The 23,974-nt window shown below is 41.1% G+C and overlaps 1 protein-coding gene across 3 annotated transcripts in view; it reads left to right on the top strand.

The window, feature by feature from the left end:
- Positions 1–2,386: 2,386 nt before the first annotated feature.
- fubp3 (far upstream element (FUSE) binding protein 3) overlaps positions 2,387–23,974 on the top strand; it is a 47,380-nt gene continuing 25,792 nt past the window's right edge. For all 3 annotated transcript variants that reach the window (XM_061734134.1, XM_061734135.1, XM_061734133.1), the window contains exon 1: positions 2,387–2,532. In XM_061734134.1, coding sequence (XP_061590118.1) covers positions 2,437–2,532 — 96 coding nt within the window. In that variant the 5' untranslated portion in view covers positions 2,387–2,436. The remainder of the gene's footprint in view (positions 2,533–23,974) is intronic.

The following is a 23,974-nucleotide window of genomic DNA, read 5'->3' as shown; positions in this document are numbered from 1 at the left end:
CGGACCTTCATCAGCACCTGGGTGGCCAGGTTTGGAGTCCCCTCTGACCTTTCCTCTGATCAGGGGGCTCAGTTTACTTCTGAGCTATGGACTTCCATTACCCAGCAGTTAGGGGTGTCCGTCCACCGCACTACGGCTTATCACCCGCAAGCCAATGGCCTCTGTGAACGCTTTCACCGATCCATGAAGGCTTCCCTAAGAGCTAGTCTCCGGGATGATGGCTGGGTCGACAGGCTCCCTTGGGTGATGCTGGGGCTCCGTACCGCACCTAAAGAGGACCTGCTCTCATCCTCTGCTGAACTGGTTTACGGCCAGCCCCTCCGAGTCCCAGGGGATTTCCTTCCCTGTACCACAGTCCCCTGGCTGGCCCCGGAGCAGCGGGGCGCTCTGCTGGACAGGACCAGGTCGTTTCTGCCGGTCCCAACCTCATACCGTGGTGCTCCTCAGGTGCGGGTCCCTACTGATCTGCGGGCGGCGGAGTATGTGTTTGTCCGTCACGACGCCCATTGGGGCCCTCTGCGACCTCCCTATGATCGGCCGTACCGGGTTATGGAGCCTGGCGACAAGAACTTTTTAATTGACCTGGGTGGTGAGGCAGAACGCATCTCAGTGGACCGCCTTAAGCCTGCTCACCTTGACTTGGACCGCCCCGTTGTGGTGGCCCAGCCTCCTCGCCGTGGTCGGCCCCCTGGTAGGCCGTCGTCAAACCAGACTCCTGCTGATGTCCCTTCCTGCCCTCTGGTGCCTGCTGGAGAGCCGGGGAATCGTTTTGGACGGGTCATAAGGGCCCCAAGTCGTTATTTAAGGCCAGTGCTTGTGAACTCTGGGGGGGGCGTGTGTAGTGGCCACTCACGAGCAGGACACTGTTTAGTTTCAGTAGGTTAGAATTCACAAGAATCTAGCCGTTATTAATGATGACAATGTGTTTTCTGTTAGTGTTCTGTTACCGTTGGTAACGAGCTGTTAAAAACAAGAGACTGGGGGTGCGTCCGAAATGCCATACGAAAAAGTATATATTAAAAAAAAAAAGTATACTTAAATTTGGCACACTTTTGAGTAAATATCCGTAGTGTGCATTAATTCGGACGTACTATTAAGGGCGCACATGGCACTTCCTGCCGTAGGGAGGGGGGGGTTGTTACCATGGTAACCTGTCACAGCAGCGGTAGCAGCGCTCCGCTCCGCTCTTTCCCGTTTATTCTGGCCCAAACAAGATTACATTATATAATATTATTAAATACAAATATTATAATATTAATATTATATAATAATATTATTATACTTAATATTATACTTATGACATATACGTATCACTTAGCAACCAAACGCCGCTGCATTGCATTGTGGGAAGTTTCTGCTCGGCTAGTGTCCATCAATCCACACTAAAAAAATTCTCCGGAATGAGTATGGATAGAGCATACTATTGAGTACGTTCTAATGTTTCGGACGCACTAAAAAATCTTGCACACTCATTTTGCATACTCATTAGGGTGGAAGTATGCGATTTCGGACGCAGCGTGGAATAAACAACACAAGTTTTTTCTTCGTCCACAAAAAGCGTTTCTCTGCTCTTTTGTTCCCAAACTCCTACAGTCTCACGTTATAACGTGATAAGTTTGTATCTTGTAATAACGTGAAAAATATCACGTTATAACGTGATAAGTTTGTATATTGTAATAACGTGAAAAATATCACGTTATAACTTATAACATGATAATTTATTGTTCTAACAATAAACTTTTCACGTTATAACGTTATACTGATATTTTTTTATTTTTCTGGGGTGGCAGCATTACGCTTCCGCGTAATTTATTGTTAGAACAATAATTTATCATGTTATAAGTTATAACGTGATATTTTTCACGTTATTACAATATACAAACTTATCACATTATAACGTGAGACTGTAGGAGTTTGGGAACAAAAGAGCAGAGAAACGCGGAAGCGTAATGCTGCCACTCCAGAAAAATACAAAAATATCATAATCACGTTATAACGTGATAAGTTTGTATATTGTAATAACGTGAAAAATATCACGTTATAACTTATAACATGATAATTTATTGTTCTAACAATAAATTACGCGGAAGTGTAATGCTGCCACTCCAGAAAAATAAAAAAATATCAGTATCACGTTATAATCATGTTATAAGTTATACCGTGATATTTTTCACGTTATTACAATATACAAACTTATCACGTTATAACGTGATATTTTTGACTGTAGGAGTTTGGGAACAAAAGAGCACCATTATATATATATATATATATATATATATATATATATATATATATATATATATATAATTTATTTTTTTATTCTTTTATTTTTTTATTTTTTTCCTGCGTGCTCCTCGCTCCCCTCGCGAGATCGCCCAGCTCGCGGAGCTCGGCACGTGTGTCTCCAGTAAGTGTGGCTCTCAGCTGCCGAGGCGGATGATGATGATGGCGGAGCTGGTTCAGGGACAGGCCTCGGCGGCTCAGTCCGGAGTGACAGACGACTTCGCAGAGACGTTGCGCCGGGTCCGACAGGTAAAACACTCTCGAGGGATCCCGAGTTTGATGCATTGAGTCCCCAGCCGGCGCGGGGCCCTGGGCTGGGACCGCGGGCTCGACTACAACCCCCCCCCCCCCACGCACCGAGCCAGCTAGCGGGCTAGCAGGGGCTAACCGGTCGGGGCAGCTCAGTTAACGGGCAGATTAGAGTTCACACCGGACACATGCCGCCTTAACTCGGTGTCAGACCCGTGAAAATGATCGTACAAGTCTCATCTCAAGCACACCACGAGGGCACTCCGTGGTGTCAAAGTTTGCACTACTTTATTAAGTAAAGTCGAGACAACCTGTTGTCATAAGTTGCAGGTAGCTCAAGTAGCTAACGTGGTAGTTTGATTCCCTGCAACTCCGAGTCCAAATATTCATTTTTATACACAATGTACACTTTAACCAAGAAAGCCTCAGTCTCACTAGTTATTGAGTTAAATAAACTAATGGGAAAAAGTTGAAAGGAACCGACATTGCGTCCAAACTACACGATTTGATTATGTTAACATGATAATCTCCTTGATTTCACAAGTGTTCTTTATTTGTGAGGGTAAAAACCAGCATGTGGTGAAGCTGCTGGCTGGCCAGCGTGTTCGGTAGTAAGTTCAGGCAGCAGTACTGCAGTTAGGCCATAGTGTAACGTCATCTGTTGAAATAAGCCCCTTCACCCGGGCTGCTCACCACACTGGGGTTTTTCCACGGCTATGTTGAAAATAACTAAGACAAAATAACTTTTAAAATAAAATAAAATAAAACACGGCCCTCTTTGCTCATGTATCACACTGTGACGACTGCAGAGATAAGTGACATTGGTCAAACACAGCTCTGTTTGCTGTCGCAGAGGATTAGTATTGCACTGACAACAGTTAATAGTGTAAAAGCTGGACTTCAGTCGTGTACTATTTTAACTTCTCATTGTGTAGATTATAACTTTGCTTGCGCTCCAAGATGCTTTAACACACTGCATTGAAGAATTAAGATTTTGCCAATCTTGTATTCCAATTTTGAGTTTACATCAAGCATTACACCATTACAGCAAACACATTTCACTGTCTCAGCAGTTTTTGACTTCAAGGCCAGATTAAAGCAACTTCGGACTACATTCAATTCAGTTTTATTTATACAGCGTCTATTACAACAGAAGTTGTCTCTAGGCACTTTCTAGAGACCCAGAACATGACCCCCGAGCAATTATTACATAAACCTAACATAAACAATGACAGGTAAAACTCCTCTAGTCGGGAAAAAAACCTTAAGCCAAACAGTGGCAAAAAAAACTCCCCTTTAGGAGGGGAGAAACCTTGAGCAGGACCTGTATCATAAGGGGGCGACCCTCCTGCCGAAGGCCAGCTGATACATCCAGATTTTGTTCAGACTACACTATTTGGTGTCTTGCCATCAAAAGTCTTTATGTCGTCCTGTCATTTAATCAGCATTGGACTACACGATTTAATGACGACTCGGTCACCCAACAAATATTTCGTCTCCCAGTACAGTCTTCTATCATATGTCTTTGGTTTTGTCAACACAAATTCACGCAAAAAGAAACACTGCAGCCAATAATTATTTTTGTTGTCAAATTATTTATTCATTGATTTATTTATTTTTGCTAATTGACTACTCGACAAGTGTTTTCACCATTTCCTCCACATGGAACGCAATTATGTAGCTTCAAAAAGCTGTTTATCACATGCATACTCAGAGATGCAACTGGCCACTAGCACATGCTCTGTGGAAGATATGGGCAGAAGATAGCTGAGCATTGACGCTTTACAGCAGGACATGTGATGCCTCTGAAGTCTTGAGGCACCTGGCAAGTTCAACGATCTGCTGCCCATATCAGCCACAGTCTATGCACTACTGTGGGTGTGCACATTTGAGCTGTTATAACCAGCTGTCATTTCTCTGTAGAATTATGGCGAGGTATTTGGAGGGCATGACACAAATGATTGTTGACTATTCGAACAAAATAATTGACAGATTTGTCGACTATCCAAATTTGTCAGATTCAGCCCTCATCTTTGACGTCTGTAAACATTTAATCAGTTATCATGTGGTGATTTTTCTTGCTTATCTGGTTTCTTTCAAGGTTGTTTTTTCTTTTTTTAATAGTCCAGACTCGGCCAGTGTTCACACAAAAACAGAAACTTTCCCTTTTTTAAAAAAAATTTTCCTTCATATGCATAAAAACTCAAAACTGGTACAAATCACTGTACCATAATGCCAGGTTTGTACGTGGGGCTGTAATGCTACCATAGAAATGCACTGTAAACTGGTGCATGGGGAACAGTTACTTAACATAAGGGCAAATCGGCTCAGTGGCTTTGACCTAACAAATACAAGCTTGTTTGTGAATATCAAGAGTTGCTATTTTATATTTAATGTGCTTTAATTTAATGTGACTAAACAGCAGCCTCGCAAAGGTAATTGAAATAAATCAAAGTATGAATGGGAGCTTAAATGTGTCACAAAGCATGATACCTCTGCTTGTACATGGCAAAGAAGTATCTTTTAGGTTTTTTTTTTCACTCCCTAAAAGTCTATATAAGGTCCCAATTCATAGAGATGCACCAATCAGGTATTTGAGGGCCGATCACCGATCTCGAAAACCAGTATCTGCCGATCCCGATTTTGCCGATCACAGCGAGAAATCCATACATTCGTCAATATTGTTGTCTCATGTACATGACACTGACATTGTATTATTACGTATAAAATTATGAGATGAGAAAGTATCATGAATTGACTGTTTTATTGCATGCTGAGGCAATGAGCAATATTTCACCCTCTAGAGACAATTTAGACTCGGCTTATAAAGAGTAAGTGTAGCTTACTAGCTTCAGCTTTCCTGTGGTAATAATTATGTACAACATGCGCACCAACACAGACAACAGCAGACATGTCACTCTCTAAAGGTTGATACAAGTTGTAAACTCTAAAGCTTAGTTTTCCTGTGGAAAAAGGAATTAAATCTTAAAATAAAAATTAATTATGAATTATTAAGCATTGTGAAAGCTTTAGCGGTAGCATCCGCCGCGTGTGAGGAAACTCTTGTGAGTTAAACTCGTCACACTAAAAATCCAGATGTCCCTCGTGAAGCCGTCTGACACGGCTTTGGACTGTATATAGTTTGGTATAACTCCGACAGGATTTCATCAGTGAAATATTTACGACGCGGCAGCGCGCACCACGGCAGCACGCACCTTGGATCCAAGCTGCAAACAACGCGTTTAAACCCGATGTCTTCTACAACAGAAAGCGGCTGAAGAGCAAAGCATATGAATTCATTACCTTACGATGTAGTTCTTTATTTTTCTTGCTGTCGTTTACATGTCTCTGTTACGTTCAGCTGAGTTAGTGCCGTTGGTGCGCGCTTTCTTTCTCTGCCTTAGCTGCAGCCAACTTTGGAAACTCAGTATACTCCTTCGTGTGAAAAACGTTCAAATGTCTTATCAGCTTTGTTCCTCCTCGGGGTATCTCCTTTGCACACACTTTGCAAACTGCAAATTTGTTGTCCTTTTCAGACATTGTAAAACTCCCGTACCGGCGAGGGCGGCCACGCCCCCTTAGGACAGCTCGGTATGAGATGCGGGAACGCACGCGCAGGCGGCGTTTGTTGTTGTAAACGTCATCAGATCGGCCCGCTCTGAATTATTATTTTCCGATCTCCGATCAAAACCGATAGGGGCATTATCGGCCCGATACCAATCAGTGACCGATCAATCGGTGCATCTCTAACCATTCACATATAGGACAGTAAAGATTAAATTGTGAGCATCAGCATCACTCTAGTGTCATAAATATCAGACGGTTGTTGACGTTTGTATTCATGGTAAGAAATATCTAAAATAATGTCTGTTTAAAAAAAATCTGGTATGCATGCAATATTTGTTTTACAGAAGTGAAAATTTGCACGAAGATTTCCCCTTTGTTACATGTTAGACGTACCTCATAATTTATAGAAAGGAGAAGTCCACCTTTCAGTTTCAGTGTATCATATGACATTGATGTGGCATAAGCCTGGCGAGTGGGAAGTGGAGGCCGTGATCTAGTTGTTCTTTATGTGTGTGTTTGTGTGGTGTTTGGTACCACATATGCACTTGCAGTCTGCTTGAGCTACAGCCACAAAAAGTGACAATTTAAATCTAGAAGGCACAGAAGTTGAAATGATTCGGCTTTACATTTTTTAAGTGCTTTGCTTTTATATAACATGTATCCTCAAATGATAGTGACACACAGAATTGTGTTAAGTTCCTGAAAAAATTCATTGCTATCCGAGTTCAACTTTGCACAATGTCTAATTTGCCAGTGTCTTTTTGTCATTTCCTGTACCTATCATAATTGTAAACATAATTATTAGAGATGCACCGATCAGGATTTTGAGGGCCGATCACGATCTCCAAAAGCAGTATCTGCTGATCTCGATATTGCCAATCTCACCGTGAAATCCATAAATTCGTCAATTGTGTTGTCTCATGTACACAATAGGGCTGCAACTAACGACTATTTTAATAGTCGACTAGTCACCGACTATTGAAACGATTAGTCGACTAATCGGATAATTCGTAATTTTTTCTTAAATTTAGTATGTCGCTTTAATTATGTGGCAAATGATAATAAACACGAGAAAGATGGGTACTTTAATGAAAAATACACGACTGTCTCAGAATATTTGAATATTGTGATAAAGTCCTTTATTTTCTGTAATGCAAAAATGTCATACATTCTGGATTCATTACAAATCAACTGAAATATTGCAAGCCTTTTATTATTTTAATATTGCTGATCATGGCTTACAGCTTAAGAAAACTCAAATATCCTATCTCAAAAAATTAGAATATTCTGGGAATCTTAAACTGTAACCATAATCAGCTATATTAAAATAATAAAAGGCTTGCAATATTTCAGTTGATTTGTAATGAATCCAGAATGTATGACATTGTTGTTGTTTTAATTGTATTACAGAACATAAAGAACACAATATTCTAATTTTCTGAGACAGTCCTGTAGATATTTTATTCAACTTTGCCGCTGTTCATACAAAAAGTTAAGAAAATTTCCTATTTAAAACCAAGGACAGGCACAATGATCAGTCAGACATAAATCCATGAATAAATAAACATCTATCCATTATTTTTCATTTTTTAAGGACAGGCAAATGTGTTATATAAAAAATAAAATAAAACGTCTCATATTTTTTCTGTATCAAGTGGGTGAAATCGGTTCTGGATGGCAGGACATGATCTGGGTTGAACTGGTGTTGTTGAAACCCGTCACCCAGACCCGACGTGCTTTCTCTTCAAATGCTTGTGCATTACCAACGTGCTCCCGTGATAAGCAAGGTCTGCTTTGCAAACCTTGCAAGTAATCTTTTTATTTACCGTATCGAGGCTAAAAGGCTCCAAAACTTTAGAAGTTTTGTTACATGCAGCGGCTCTACAGGACGGGACGCCGTCATTATTGTTTACCCGCTACCGCTCGGCAGAGACGCTATCACGCATGCGCGACTCTCGGCAGAGAACGTATTGAAGTGAGATGCCTCACTCCGTTGGAAAAACACGTCTGGCGACTATTGTCGACAATGGAATTCATTGTCGACAATTTTGATTATCAATTTTTGTCGACAACGTCGACGAATCGTTGCAGCCCTAGTACACAACACTGACATTGTATTATTAGGCATAAAAATTAGGAGATGAGAAAGTATCATGAATTGTCTGTTTTATTGCAGGCTGAGGCAATGTGCAATATTTCACACTCTAGACTCTTAGAGACGACTTAGACTCTGCTTACAAAGAGTAAGTGTAGCTTATTAGCTTAAGCTTTCCTGTGGCAATAATTATGTACAACATGTGCAGTGCACCAACACAGACAACAGCAGATATGTCACTCTCTAAAAGTTGATACAAGTTATAAACTATAAACCTTTCCTGTGGAAAGAGGAATGAAATCTTAAAATAAAAATTAATTATGAATTATTAAGCTATGTGAAAGCTTTAGCGATAGCATCCTCCGTGTGTGAGGAAACTATTGTGAGTGAAGCACAACTCTTCACACTAGAAATCCAAATGTCACTCGTGAAGCCGACTGACACGATTGTCGTCCTGTGTAAGGCTTTGGACTGTGTATAGTCACACTGGGTGTGCCCCAGGGGTCAGTATTAGGTCAGCTTCTTTTCACTATCTACCTCCTACCCTTGGGCTCAATCCTCCGTCACCATAGGGTCCATTTCCACTGCTACACCGATGACACACAAATCTATATTTCCTCCAAACCCACTGCTACTATTCCTCCCACTTCCCTAACCAACTGTCTGGATGAAATCCATACCTGGATGAGCAAATATTTTCTAAAACTCAATGGCAATAAAACCGAGGCTCTTCTCAGCGGCTCCAAATCCAACCCCCCCAAGTCACAACTCTCTCCTGCTCCACCCATCATCGTTGACGGCTTCCCGGTACCCTTCTCCTCCCAAGTCAAGAGTCTCTGCATTATCCTGGACAGCACCCTCTCATTTGTACCTCATATTCACAACATCACACGGACTACATTTTTCCACCTCCGCAACATCTCCAGACAGCACTGAAATCCTGGTCCACTCTTTCGTCCCACCCCGTTAGGGCTGGGCGATATATCTAGTATACCTGATGTATCGTGGCTTCTACTCTGTGTGATGTACAAAATGACTATCCGCGGGCATTAAGTTACAGGCTTTTCTCACTCTCTCATCTCGTCTCCTTCTCGGAGAGATAAAACAAGTGCACCTAGTTACATACGTCAATCACATAGTGTCGTGCGTGCATCATCATATGCCCACGCCCATCAGAAAGGTAGCGGCAGCAGGTGCTAATGCTAACGAAGGGAGGAGGACGAATTAATTCCCAAGAAAAATAGCACAGGATCCATCGTCTGGCGGTGGTTTGGGTTCAAGAAGGAAGGTGTTGAACAAACAACTAGGGCTGCAGCTATCGAATATTTTAGTAATCGAGTATTCTACTGAAAATTCCATCGATTAATCGAGTAATCGGATAAAACATATATTTGTTTAGTTAAAGAGCAATTATAAATATACATAAGATGTTAGATGTTATTTGACATCAAGACTAAATTATATAATACAGTAGGTTCATGGCTGTGCATTTAAAAACCCTGAACTTACACCAGTCGACCAAATTCACTGCCTTCACTCAAAAAACTAAGGATCTTACCAAGAAATGTTCTTATTTCTAACCCAAAAATGCCATTACACCTGATATCAGACATAACTTAAAATATTAGGTGTTTTCCCACGTGTTTCAATTGAACTTTCATTTGTGTCAAGCAAATTTTAAGTTCTAGTTAAGTTTTAAGTTAAAGTATAAGATTTTGAGTTTTGGCAGTGTTCAAAATAAAATAATGAGCCCTGCTGTATTGGAGCACATTAGGCACCAGTGCTGCTTGTTTTATCCATGAATGACTACAGAGATAAAATGAAATGAAAACTACCCAGTTAGTTTTATTACGTTTTTATTTTTCTGACATTTTCTGCCTTTTCTTTTAGTTAAAACTGTAGCGGGAACAGAGGTTTATATACCGGGTAAAGGCTGATTTATGGTTCCGCGTTACAACAACGCAGTATGATGCGCGTCGCTGCGTACCCTACGCCGTAGGCTACGTCGTAGCCGTGGAGAGCCTGCACGTCAGCGCAGCCCCGCCAGCCGGACCGGCGCTCTCCGCCCTCGCCGGAGAGCGGCGTAGACTCTGCGTCGATTTAACGCGGAACATTTAGAGGGGGAACATTAGGAGAACGGACCAGAAGAATATAGCGTGGATTAAAAATAAAAGTTAAGCACTGAACTACATGTGTCTCCCGTCTGGGCCATTGCAGACTGTCTGAGCATGACATGTTACAAAACAAACATATCCGCCGCCTCTTTCTCCCCCCTTTAACGGCGCAGCGTCAGCGTGTTGTGTCGCATTAAATGTGGTCCGGGCGTAATACGAGGCTTTGAGCTGGTGAAATTAAACTATTAATTAATTAATTAATTAATTAAACGATTCCTCGAGGCAGAGAAAATTCCTCGATCATTTTTTGTAATCGAATTACTCGAATTATTCGAGGAATCGTTTCAGCCCTACAAACAACGGTGATGTGCAAAATATGTCGCAAAAGCGTTGCCACAAAAGGTAGCAGTAGAACTAATTTATATCATTTGAAAAACCACCTGCTAGAAAATGAAGAGTGCTTGAAACTCCGCACATTTCCGGCCGGTGCCATATCAAAGAAAATGCCAAAGCAACCAGCACTCACACAGCCTGGCGTCTTCCCTTTCCGGTCCTGCTGGTGTCGGTGCTGCTGTCGGGGATGGCCGGTGAGTTCCACCTAACTTTCCCAAACTCGGCCTGTTTGCGCCGTGAGTTCATCCGCGCAGTTGCTACGCGCGACGGAATCTTTTCAAAGCAAACTGGGACGGTTTAGTAAAGACGGGAGGGGATGTTTTCTCCTTGCACGTTGCGCTAATGCATCTCCAACTATGCTGCTCAGTGCGCGTCCGCGCACACCGCGCCGCCCGAGCCTTTCTCTTCCAGAGCTGAGAAACGTCACATAGTATTGCTTAAATGTGGCCACATGAAATCAATCACTATCATCGAAACAAAGTCAAATAAGACTATATGATGTAATATTTCTAAAAGTAAGTGAAAGTGATGCAAAGTAAAGGAGGAGAGGATGAAAGATTGCAGTCCCTACACCTACAATTAGTCTTAATATAAAGGTGCTCTAAGGCAGGGGTTCTTAACCTTTCTGACCTTGGGGCCCAATTTTTTCAGTACAGAGTGGCCCGGGGCCCATTAAATATTAAAATTGTATAGCAGGGGTATTCAACTAAAACTTTAAGAGGTCCATTTAGAGAAGATTTACTCAAGCGAAGGTCCAGAACATCATAATATATATATATATATATATATATATATATATGTATGTGTGTGTGTATATTCAAGTAGCCTCATAGTTGTATCAACATCTGCATCTGACTGTTATATTAAAAAAAGTACATTTCAAAAATATTTGCCACTTAACATGTGTAACTTGAATTACACATATTTTTTTCTCTTAAAAATAAAATTGATTTTATTTTATTTTTCAAATGCTATCTTATTTTATTTCTCTACCAGCAGTTTGAATTTCCCCTTTTCTTTGTTAATTGTCTCAACACATTTTTATAATAAATTAATATAAACACATCTTAGCAATTGAAAAGTTTTGCAGTTTGTCTTTCTTCCCCTTAATCGTATGCCCCCACTTTCTGTCGTTGAGAGAACTGAGCTTTAATTTCTCCTGCCAGGACTTTAAATCTGGGCTGGATGGTGTCAGGTTCTCATACACATGAGAAGGTGCTTATATTTAGTTTTAATTATGTTCATTGTGGAGAAAGCTGCCTCACAGCTGTATCTGGACTCAAACATGGGTGTTTTAAGATTTTATTTATTTAAGATATTAAATTAATCAGTTGTCAGGACTCAGCGTGTCGGGCTTCATCCGAGCCTGATCAGCTGCGACTGGCACAAGCCCGCAGCTCTCCGCGCTGCAGCCCAGTCACTTTCCGATGCTTTTGCAACAACAGTCCAGTCCAGCAGACACTTCAGCCCAGGCATCTACCATCCTTCAGCAGTAACGACGGAGCCCGCCGCCGCCCGAGCGGCAGCCGACCTCCGCGGCCGCGGGGACGCGTCGGCTCCCGCTAAGTCGGGCGGCTCCTCCGGCTCTCCGGCCCGCCTCCTGCGGGGCAGCTCCCCGGGAGTCTCGTCTCCTTCTCGGCAGCGAGCCCCAGGTCTCGCCGTCCGCCCCAGGCGTCCCGCCACGAAGCCGCCGGGCAATCACTGGCAAATCACGCCCCCCTCCCCCCTTCTCATGGTGGCTTCAATTACGTCCGCCTTAAGCCTGAATTATGGTTCCGCGTAAATCGACGCAGAGCCTACGCCGTAGAATCCCTGATCCTGGTGGATCTAAACGTACTCTGTGCAAAATAAATGATTTTTTTCTGTAAATACACACCATTTCTCTTACTATTACACGTACAGCTAGCTCAGTGTCTTCTTCTCCTCATTTGGTCGGGAGTTGCTATGCAGTCCCGCGGCCCTCGCGGCCCACACTTACAAAACTGATTTTATTTTTTGCGGCCCACAAGAGGGCGCTCGCGGCCCAACGTTGGGCCGCGGCCCTATGGTTAAGAATCACTGCTCTAAGGGGCCCCTCCTGCTCAGAGCAGGCCCTCCCAAAACCGGGACCAGAAGATGTTCTTAGCAGATGTTCTTCAGACGGGGAGTCAGAGAAGCAACGTGCACTTTCTGTTTTGAAATGACAATTTTTATGTTTGTGCCACTCACTGCTTAGTAACTGTTGTATGCATCAAAGTGTTAATTCAAGGCTAAGGAAAAATATCAAGATATATATTGTGTATCGCGACATGGCCTAAAAATATTGAGATATTAATAAAAGGCCATATCGCCCAGCCCTACGTCCTGTATTGATTACTGCAATGCCTTCCTCACTGGCCTCCCTACCAAACTCACCGACAGATTGCAACTCATTCAGAACTCTGCCGCCCGGATAATTACCCGCACCAAGTCATCTGACCAGATCACCCCCCTTCTTATCCAACTCCACTGGCTCCCAGTCCACTACCGCATCATCTAAAAAAACCTCCTCCTCACCTACAAAGCCCTCCACAACCTAGCTCCCACTTACCTCTGCGACTTCTTACATGAATACACTCCCTCCCGCACCCTCCGCTCAACCTCGGCTGGACTTCTCAGCTGTCCACTTCACGCCTCAGCAGCATGGGTGCCCGAGCCTTCAGTTGCTCAGCATCCAGACTCTGGAACTCCCTCCCCCCACACATAAAACAGACAGAATCCATCACAACATTCAAAACCCAACTCAAAACTCACCTGTTTAAACTTGCTTACTCACTTTAACCAGTCACTGTGCACTTCACTACACCAGACTTACTGTATGTACTTTTTGATGCTGTCTGTTGCTGCTTTTTTGGATTAATTGTATTTTAACTTATAAAATGTGTGTTTATCTTTTGTAAGGTGACCTTGGGTGACCTGAAAGGCGCTTCTAAATGAAATGAATTATTATTATTATAGTCTGTTATAACTCCGGTGAACATTCATCAGTGAGATATTAACGGCACGGCAGCGCGAACCGCGGATCCAAGCAGCTAACGACACGTTTAAACCCAACAGAAAGCGGCTGATGAGCAAAGCACATGAATTAATTATCTTACGATGCAGTTCTTTATTTTCTCTTTATTTTTTAATTGCTGTCGTTTATAGGTCTCTGTTACGTTCAGCGGAGTTAGCAGCGTTGCTCCTTTTCTTTTCTCCTTAGCGGCAGCCGTCTTTGGCAACTCAAAATACTCCTTTGTGTGAAAAACTTTCAAATGCTTCGTTTTGTTGAAATTCTTTTGTAACATTCCTCCTCGGGGTATCTCTTTTGGACATACCTTGCAAACTGCAAATTTGTTGTCCTTTTCGGACATTGTAAAACTCCCATACCGGCAAGGCCAGACAACTCGGTCTGAAATGTGGGAATGCGAGCACGGGCGGCGGTTTGTTGTTGTAAACGTCATCTGATTGGCTTGCTTTGAATTATTATTTTCCGATCTCCGATCAAAATCAATAGGGCCATAGCTGTTTGATAAGAGACGGCTTGAACCAAACATTTTGCTATGTAATCTGTCACTTGTCAGTTGTCAACTTAGTGATTAACGAGAGTTTGAATTGGTGGAATAAATGGTTTTGAAAGTAAGAAACAAAATGTGCTAGTTAGGGCTGGGCGATATGGCCTTTTATTAATATCTCCATATTTAGGCCATGTCACGATACACGATATATATCTCGATATTTTGCCTTAGCCTTGAATTAACACTTTGATGCATACAATCACACCAGTATGATGATTCTATATGTCTACATTAAAACATTCTTGTTCATACTGCATTAATATACAGGTATGCTCATTTTAAACTTTCATGCAAAAAAGGGGGAATAAGTCAAATTTACCAAAACTGTATTTATTAAACAGTTACTAAGCAGTGAGAGGCACAAACATAAAAAGTGTCATTTCAAAACAGAAACTGCATGTTGCATAGGGTTGCAAAGGGGTGGAAAATTTCCGGAAACTTTCCATGGGAAGTTAAGCTGGGGAATTTTGGAAATATTCCAAATTGGAAACTTTCCATGGGAATTATGGGAATTTATGGGAATTATTGGGAATTTATGGGAATTGGGGGTAATTTAAACAAACTGTATCATATCCAAACATAAATGTAAATATTTATTTTGTCATAAGCAGATATCCATGGTCCAATGGTTACAGAAAACCGTCTTGCTGGAGTCAGAAAAAACAGCATCAAATTTGAGGTAGCTACCACCATAATAAGCTAGCCTGTTAAATGGTCAATGAAATGAAAAATAGCTTTCATTTAGCACCTAACTTACCAGCTAGCTAGCTACTGTGTTAATACATTTTTATTTAATATTTGCAAGTTAAACATTAATACCATTATAGATCAAATATATTTACCCCATAATATTATCAAAACTTACTTGACTTTATATAGTCCGTGGGCTCAAATGTGTGGCTTCAATAGTCTTGTGCTTTGAGCTCAAATGTGTGGCCTCCAGGCTTCAAGAAATCACCTGTGCATGTGATGGAGGAATGCACAGTGCATGTAGGGGGTGTGGACTCAATAGCCCTGCAGTAAGCTGTGTGCATGTGATGGAGGAATGCACAGTGCCTGTAGGGGGCGTGGCCTCAATAGCCCTGCAGTAAGCAATGTGCTGTGTGCATGTGATTGAGGAGTGTACTTGCATTAAATCTGGTTGTTTTAGCCAAGACTATGCTACAATATATTCCCCCCAACTATATTTAAGTTCCCTGTTAAGGGCCAACCTTCAATTCTGTAAATTTCTTATTTATTCCCGTTAAAGGCTCAGTTATGCTTCTGCGTCAAAATGACGCCGTGCCTACGGCGTGTGGTTTGGATCGACGCAGAGGACACGCCGTCACCTGCGCCGTCTCTGACGTGCACCTCCTGAAAATTGTAACTACGCGTCGAGGAGACGCCGACCACACGCAGGCCGAGAGGGCTGTGATTGGTTCGTTTGAAAGCGAAGCATTTCTGGTTTCCGGTTTGAATCAGTAGTGAACTTCCAGGGCTCTTTTCTTCGTTTGTGTGATTTTTTTTGTTTTTGTTTTTTGCACAATAGTTGTACTTATTTCTTTGATTTACTGTGACCGGAAAAGGTCGGATAAACCATTCAGAAAAAGATCGCTAACTAGTGGCCGCGGGGGGTACTGCACCGCGACCAAATGGAGAGACGGAGAAGTCTGAAGGGTTCAGCACAGCGTCACGGCTGCGGCGTGTGCTCTGCGTTGGTGTGACGCAGAACCATAACTGAGCCTTTATTCCCATATATTCCCGTTAATTCCCATATATTCCCGTTAATTCCCATGGAAAGTTTCCAACTTTGAAAATTCCCGGAATTTTGCAACCCTAATGTTGCATCTCTCTGACTCCCGTCTGAAGAACATCTGCTAAGAACATGTTCTGGTCCCGGTTTTACCTGGTTTTACCAGGATGAGCTGCTCTGAGCAGGAGGGGCCTTTACAGCACCTTTATATTCAGACTATTGTAGGTGTAGGGACTGCAATGTTTCAACCTCTCCTACCTCCTTTACTTTGCATCACTTTCACTGATTATTATTTTGTTCATTGTGGATGGATTATATACGATACAAATATAACTGCCTGCATTCAAGGCTGTTCGTGGATCATTCTAGAGGTGACTGGGAGATTGGACTCTTGAATTTAGGATATTGTAGGAGACCGGTTCAATTATGATTATAATTACTGATATTACTTATTGGTTGTTTGTGTTGTATTTATTTTTTGTTATTTTGTCTTTTCCTTTTTTTTTCTTTTCTTTTCTTTTAATTTTATTTAATTTTTATAGGTTATATATGATATGATATTGTGAGGAAGGGACAGGACTAAATAAGCATTCTGCTTCCTCCTGTTCCCTCTCGAACACATTGTTTTGCTGTGTGTTTTATTTTTGAATGAGACTAGGGCTGAACGATATACCGTTATCGTATCTATATCGAGATATGAACATTCAAGACATTAATAACGGAAAAGCAATGATATAAACGATATATTTCCACTCGCCCTGCTTGTACAGCTCGAGCAGTCTCCATAAACACTACTTTTAAGATTGCCCTTGAACGCACCACTACGGCCAGCCAACTACAAAGCTTATTTCATGCTTGCTGTTGATCGACAGCTGAAGCCAACCAATGACAAACATAGGAGGGTGGGAGGGAGGGAGACTGAGCACACAGCCACACACACAGGAGAGCGGAGAAATCGAAACGGAAGAAAAGAGACGAGTGCGGAGGATAATGCGGCCGGTGGCAGTGCAGAATCTAATTTTGTGCCAAAACATAAATCATCCTCCATTATTTGGAGGTATTTTGGATTTAGAAAGGATGATGTCGACCAGAGCGAGGTGTTGTGCAAGTCGTGCTTGGGGAAAATTGCGACGTGTCCATCCGTTTATAAAAACGAGAAATAAACCAAAATAATCCGTTCCCCATCTTTTGTTTTGATAATAAAAAATTAATTGATGTGTTTGAAAATCGAAATTGGGAATTAAAACAGCGAGTGGAAAACTCTTTTCTCTATTTCCTATTTGTTGGAGGATACTGAAAAACAAGGATTGGATAAATGGGGGGATTGCACATGCGCAGTAATAAATTAATCAAGTTGTTTCTGGTTCTTTTGTTGATCAGATTGAAAGTTAACATTTTTAGATATTTAATTGTTGAAACAGAAAATAAATCAAATATGAAACCTGGGAGTGAAACATGAGTTTAATCTGTAATCTGTCTTCACTCCGTCATGAAACTGCAGTGATGTTGTGACAGTCCGTTCAGCTGCAGCGTCCAATCAATAACATGTACTGAACTCTAACTAACTGCATTGGTTATTTATCAATAAAGCGGAGCTACAGTAAAATATTTTGATTATTATTTATTATTGAGTGACTTTATGTTAATGTTGATGACTGGCAGTGAGTTCTAATCAATAAAACTGCACTCTTTTGATTTCTGATGTTTTTATTTTTCTGAAAAATGCTTGGTTTTCACCGAACCGAAGTCATATCGTATCGTATCGATATCGAGATATCTGGCATGAATATCGAGATATGAAATTTTGTCCATATCGTTCAGCCCTAAATGAGACTGTTAAATTGTTTTGCTTTTTCTATATTTTGATGCTTTTAATTTGATTGGGTTTTGTTGTGTTCGAAACAAAGCCAACAATAAACAAATAAATAAACTTACTTTTAGAAATATGACGTCATATAGTCTTGTTTGACTTTGTTTCGATGATGGTGATTGATTTCATGTGGCCACATTTAAGCAACACTAGGTGACATTTCTCAGCTCTGGAAGATAAAAGCCTGAATTATGGTTCCGCGTTAAATTGACGCAGAACCTACGCCGTAGGGTACGGCGTAAGGTACGCGGCGACGCACACTTACGCCGTAGGCTCTGCGTTGGTGTAACGCGGAACCATAAATCAGCCTAAAAGCTCAGCTGCGCGTGTCACGCTGAGCGGCTCCTCGGCTCTCTGGAGAACCGTGCGAGGAGAAAACATCCCCTCCCATCTTTACTAAACAGGTTTGCTTTGAAAAGAGTCTGTCGCGCGTAGCAACCGCGCGGATGAGGTCACGGCGCAAACGGGAGTTTGGGAAAGTTAAAGCGGGGTGGAAGTGACCGGCGGTCCCGGACAGCAGTGCCGACACCAGCAGCTGGTCGGGGGGCCAATGATAATGCACACACGACAGCACGTGACTGACGTATCTAACAGGGTGTGCTTGTTTTATGTCTCAGAGAAGGAGAGACGAGACGAGAGAGTGAGAAAAGTCTGTAATTTAATGCCCGCGGCTAAAAGCAAATGTATATTTAAATATTCACGATAGTTATTTTGTACATCGCACACAGTAGAAGCCGAGATACATCGACTATACTCGATATATCGCCCAGCCCTAGTGCTAGTGCATATAAATCATTGTTCCTTCAAAATAGGCAGAAACATGAAGGTTTTCTTTTTATTTATGTAATCAAACATAACATCCAAAGTAACACAGTTAGGTACACAAATGGTAAAATACCAGGTGATTGGAAAAAATTCATATGAACTCTAGGCTTGACCAATGTTCAACACCAATTATGACTTGATATACAATTTCCTACTTTATCTTCCCATGCACGTTGTTGCTGAGATGACTTGGTAACAGCAGCCCCACACCTGCTTCCTTTTATGCCTCGTTATTTCCATTGCAGCCCTCTTGCTTCACCAATAGTCTGAAGTTGATAATCATCCCTGAAGGTGATGGGAGACTCTAATTTCCATGAGCATATTTTCATATTGTGTGTGTGTGTGGAGGGGGGTCCAGTCCAACACAGCACACACCAATTTAGTGTAATTTTCTGAAATGCTATACTTTTGTATCGAAGGAGAGGTGGCATATTAAGGCTGAATAGAAAATGCTGTTGCAGTTCTCGCATAGAAGACTTAAATGTCCATAATTGCAGAAGGCAGAAATCTACTTGAGATTAGCGAGTGTTTCGTTTCGAAGGTAGATGTGTTTTCAGCTAAGTTGTTATCCAAATAACTGCACTCTTGTCGTAGTTTTGTGGGGTTGGGGGGGGTTGAACGCTTTCACATTACTGAAAGCAAAAACATGAACAGAAATGTGTTTTTGAGGTGGTCTGGAATCTACAGGGGGGTTATCATTCTCTGGTTTAGGCACCTTTTATCTTAAAAAGTATTTTTAAAATCTTTAATTAGCCTGTCAACACTGGCAATGGCTATTGAGCCTCTTTTAATATAATATGAACTATTAAATGGTAAAGCTCTAAAAAGTAGCATTGCAATGATCTTTTTTGAGAAGTCTCTGGTAACATTTTCTTGCTGTTTTATGTATTGCAATGCAAAGGTCCTAGACACACCATCGCTTAACTTATGGCTTGTACATGGTGGGCAAAAGTTTAAATATAGCTTATATGGTATTAGATGTAATGCATTCTAGCAAAACTAACAACTAGTGAGTAAAGGTGTGGAAACTTGAACATTTTTAAGATTTAACATCAGTTCAGTGATGGGGTATAATTATGAGTTTGCAGCTTATTCTAAATTATAGCCTATAAGTATAATTGATATTATTACAGACAACCCTGGCCGTTGCAGAACTGTGATGTTTCATTATGCTTAATAAAAAAAAACTGCTAGAAAAAATAAATAAAAATTCATAGCTCTTCATGAACTCACCAAGGATGAAAAACTAGTTGAAATACACACATTTGATGAAATATGAAAAGGTAAATGAAATATACTGGCAGTATGAGTGCTATGTAAAACTGTTATGGCCATTTTATTCTGATTTACCATTTATATCCTCAACTAACACAATCAGACTGGAATTCAGCTTCATCTGAGGGCTTGTACTAATTTATCACTAAGTGTACTGATGCTATGTACATTCTATAGATTATTTGAAATGCATCTACATGCCATTTTCGTATTGCATTTGTTGCAAATTTGTCAGATTCAGCTCTCATCATTGACGTCTTTAAACATATTTAATCACATATCACATGGCGTTAGCATTTTTGCTTATCTGGTGTCTTTCAAGGTTGTTTTTATTTATTTTTTTAAATATTCCAGACTCAGGCAGTGTTCACACAAAAACAGAAACTTTCCCAATTTGCTTTTTTTCCTTTCTTTCTTCATACACGTAAAAACTCAAAACTGGCACAAATCACTGTACCATAATGCCAGATTTGTACGTGGGGCTGTAATGCTACCATAGAAATGCACTGTGACTGGTGCATGGTGAAGAGTTACTTAACATAAGAGCAAATTGGCTCAGTGGCTTTGACATAACAAATACAACTTGTTTGTGAATAATATCCAGAGTTGCTATTTTATACTTAGTGTGCTTGTCATCAGCATGTAATCTGCTGTTGTCACAGTTGTGATGTCTAGTGGGGTTAAGGATTAGAGTAGAGGTGGGACTCTGACATCATTTTGATGAAAATCGCATTTTGGTTGTCTACATAAAAATGCAAAGGTGGCACATTTTTTTCTTTTTTTTCCCTCCACTCTGTCAAGTGTTGCATTTCAAAGATCAGTGACTGTTGGTGGGTACAGTATGTCATCCTAAAGGACTCCATTCTCTGTAAACCGAGAAATGTGTGAAATGACAACTTAATTAGAAATTTGCTTGCACAGCAAAATACAGAACATGACAGCACAGTGAAGGAGAGACAGATGTGAAACACTTGATTTGGCTGACAGAGTAAACATATGTTATTAATAGGGTTCCAATTCTTAAGATTCAGACTCGATTATCAGGATTTGATTCGATTCGATTCCCATATTGATTTGGGTTAGTGTTATTAAAACAGTTTTTTGAGCTGTTGCATGAATTATATGACTGTAGTTCTGCAACATATTAATACCAGTATTATATTGAGATTCAACAGCAAGTATTGGCAGCTAATGATTAGAGATGCACCGATCAGGATTTTGAGGGCCGATCACCGATCTCGAAAACCAGTATCGGCCGATCCCGATTTTGCCGACCACCGGTCACAGCGTGAAATCCATAAATTTGCCAATATTGTTGTCTCATATACACGACACTGACATTGTATTATTGGGTATAAAAATTAGGAGATTATGTGTAAACTATAAACCTTAGTTTTCCTGTGGAAAGAGGAATTAAATCTTAAAATAAAAATTAATTATGAATTATTAAGCTTTGTGAAAGCTTTAGCGGTAGCATCCGCCGCGTGTGAGGAAACTCTTGTGAGTGAAGCAAAACTCTTCACTAGGGTTGTCCCGATCAGGATTTTTTAGCTCCCGATCCGATCCGATCACTTGAGTTTGAGTATCTGCCGATCCCGATTTTTCCCGATCCGATCACTTTTTTTGGCTCCCGATACATTTCCGATACTTTTTCCCAATCAGATACATTTTGGCAAAGAATTAAGTAAAAAAGTAAAGTAAAAAAAAGTAAAGTAAATTAAGTAAAAAACTGTATTGTCCATTCTCTCCAACATGGACATATTTTTGTTTTTTCACTGACTGCATCATTGGATCAAAACAAAGCTTATCAGCTCTGGTGCCACAAAATGTAGAAACATGAAATTGTAAACTGAAACAAAAAGTTCAGAATAGTAAAATAACAAAAATAAATCAATTTCACTTCAAAAGGAGGTAGTTTACTTACGAGGTTTAAAAGTTGAATGACATCCAGTCAAACTCACAATCAATAAGAAAATGAAAATACATTTTGGCTTAACCGTAGTGCAGAATTCTCAACAGCATGAAATGAATAGCAGCAGATATTCATTGTGGCTGTTATAGTTTTCTGTCACTGTGTTGTGCTGATGTCACGCAGAGCGTAGGAACCAATTGTGGTTGTTCAGACACGGACCCTTTAGACCGTAACACCAGCCTGCAAAATAGCAGTCCGTCATCCCTGTGTTGTTACCGAGTCAATAAAGTGGACCAAAAGATGATTTACGAGTGACGGATAATCATTTACATAACACTACAGTCACTTTTCTCCGACAGCTTTTCTTTGTTTTTAAAACTTTCAGACCGTTTATCTGAGCGTAGCCTAGCTGCTGTTAGCTCTCTGTTAGCCACGCTTCCTTCCCCACCAGCACAAACGATTCTTCAGCCGCCGGCGCTGCCCAAAATCTTACAATAAACACACATCAACTGTCTGTATTGTTAAATGCAATTATAAAATGATTAAATAATTAATATATGTTAAAACATAGGCACAGAGCAATAAGCAAACAAATAAGACGAACTCAGGGGTGATAGTAAAAAAAAATCCTGAGCCTGAACTTTTTTTCCCTGGGAGGTAAGCGAGCCCCTAAACCAAGATATATGCCCCGATCAACACAATTGTCATTTTTTGTCCTCTTAAAGTGTAAGTCTGGTGTAAATTGACCCATGGTCCTGTTCAAGCTCACCACATGCAGCCCATAGAAAACAGAATGAGTAAATTGAACAACATAGGCCAGGGGTGTGATTCCCTGGGACATTTTGATAAATAGTTAATTAAATTGAATATTCTGATGACTTTTGTAGATTTTCCATATTTTTGTAGATATGCCTCCACGCTGCCAAACACACACAAACACAACCGCATGTGAAGCAGTAAATTGGCTTAGAATGGCCTATTTTACTGTCATGAGGAGGAAATATTGTAGAAAAACATTAATGTCCACACTAGTATAAATACAGGTTTACATGGCCTCAAAAAATGATGCAGTTTACAATGAGATGGCAGCACTTATGATTCTAATGTAGGGCTGAACGATTTTTGAAAATAATCTAATTGCGATTTTTTTCCTCAATATTACGATTGCGATTTAATATGTGATTATTTTTTTTCAAGGTCCTGTTCTCATGTATTTTTCAACTACACAAGCAATAAATCAGTCTGTTTCAAGTAGATTTTCACTTCACTTCAGTTTTACAGGGGGGGATGATTTGGACCGTTTTTATTTCAGGGGGGATGATTTGGACCGTTTTTATTTCAGGGGGGATGATTTGGACCGTTTTTATTTCAGGGGGGATGATTTGGACAGTTTTTATTTCAGGGGGGTGTGATTTGGACCGTTTTTATTTCAGGGGGGGGTGTGCCATCACATCACCCCTCATCCCCCCTCAACTCGAGTAGGCTACTGTTCACACGGAGCTCAGAACTTCTTCATAAATAACTCAAAAATCCCAGAGAGAAAAAAAACACCAGCAAGCTAAAAAACAAACCAATAAAGCTCTCAGAGTTAACACAACGAACCAGCAATGAACTCGCAGCCGCTCTCTAACCTCCTGATGAGCTCACGGGCTGCAGGTGTGGTTTAAGGCTGATTTATGGTTCCGCGTTACACCAACGCAGACCATACGCCGTGGGTTACGCGTATGGTCGTACTACGGCGAAAGCTCTGCGTCGATTTAACGCGGAACCATAAATCAGGCTTCACAGCGCCCGGCTGGTACTCCTCGCAGCGCGCAGCTCCTCGCCGACTCCGCGCTCATATATTTAATAAATTTATAATGCCCATATATTTATAAAGCCTAACTTGGCCGAGCCCTAACGCTGAGGCCATGGTAGATTTAGGTTACACGCGGACACGCGGCACTGTTGACTTTTCCCTGCCGGCTCTGCTCACTGGCTAAACAGTCCCCACACAAACAGGGTCCAGCGGCGCTACGTTCCGCCGCGCGGCGTTCCCAACGTTGTGTGCGCTACTCACCGGTATTACGGTATATGAAAAATTC

The sequence above is a fragment of the Cololabis saira genome, chromosome 11 (genome assembly GCF_033807715.1).
Source record: "Cololabis saira isolate AMF1-May2022 chromosome 11, fColSai1.1, whole genome shotgun sequence".
Taxonomy (NCBI): Eukaryota; Metazoa; Chordata; class Actinopteri; order Beloniformes; family Belonidae; genus Cololabis; species Cololabis saira.
This window is presented reverse-complemented; position numbering and strand designations above follow the sequence as displayed.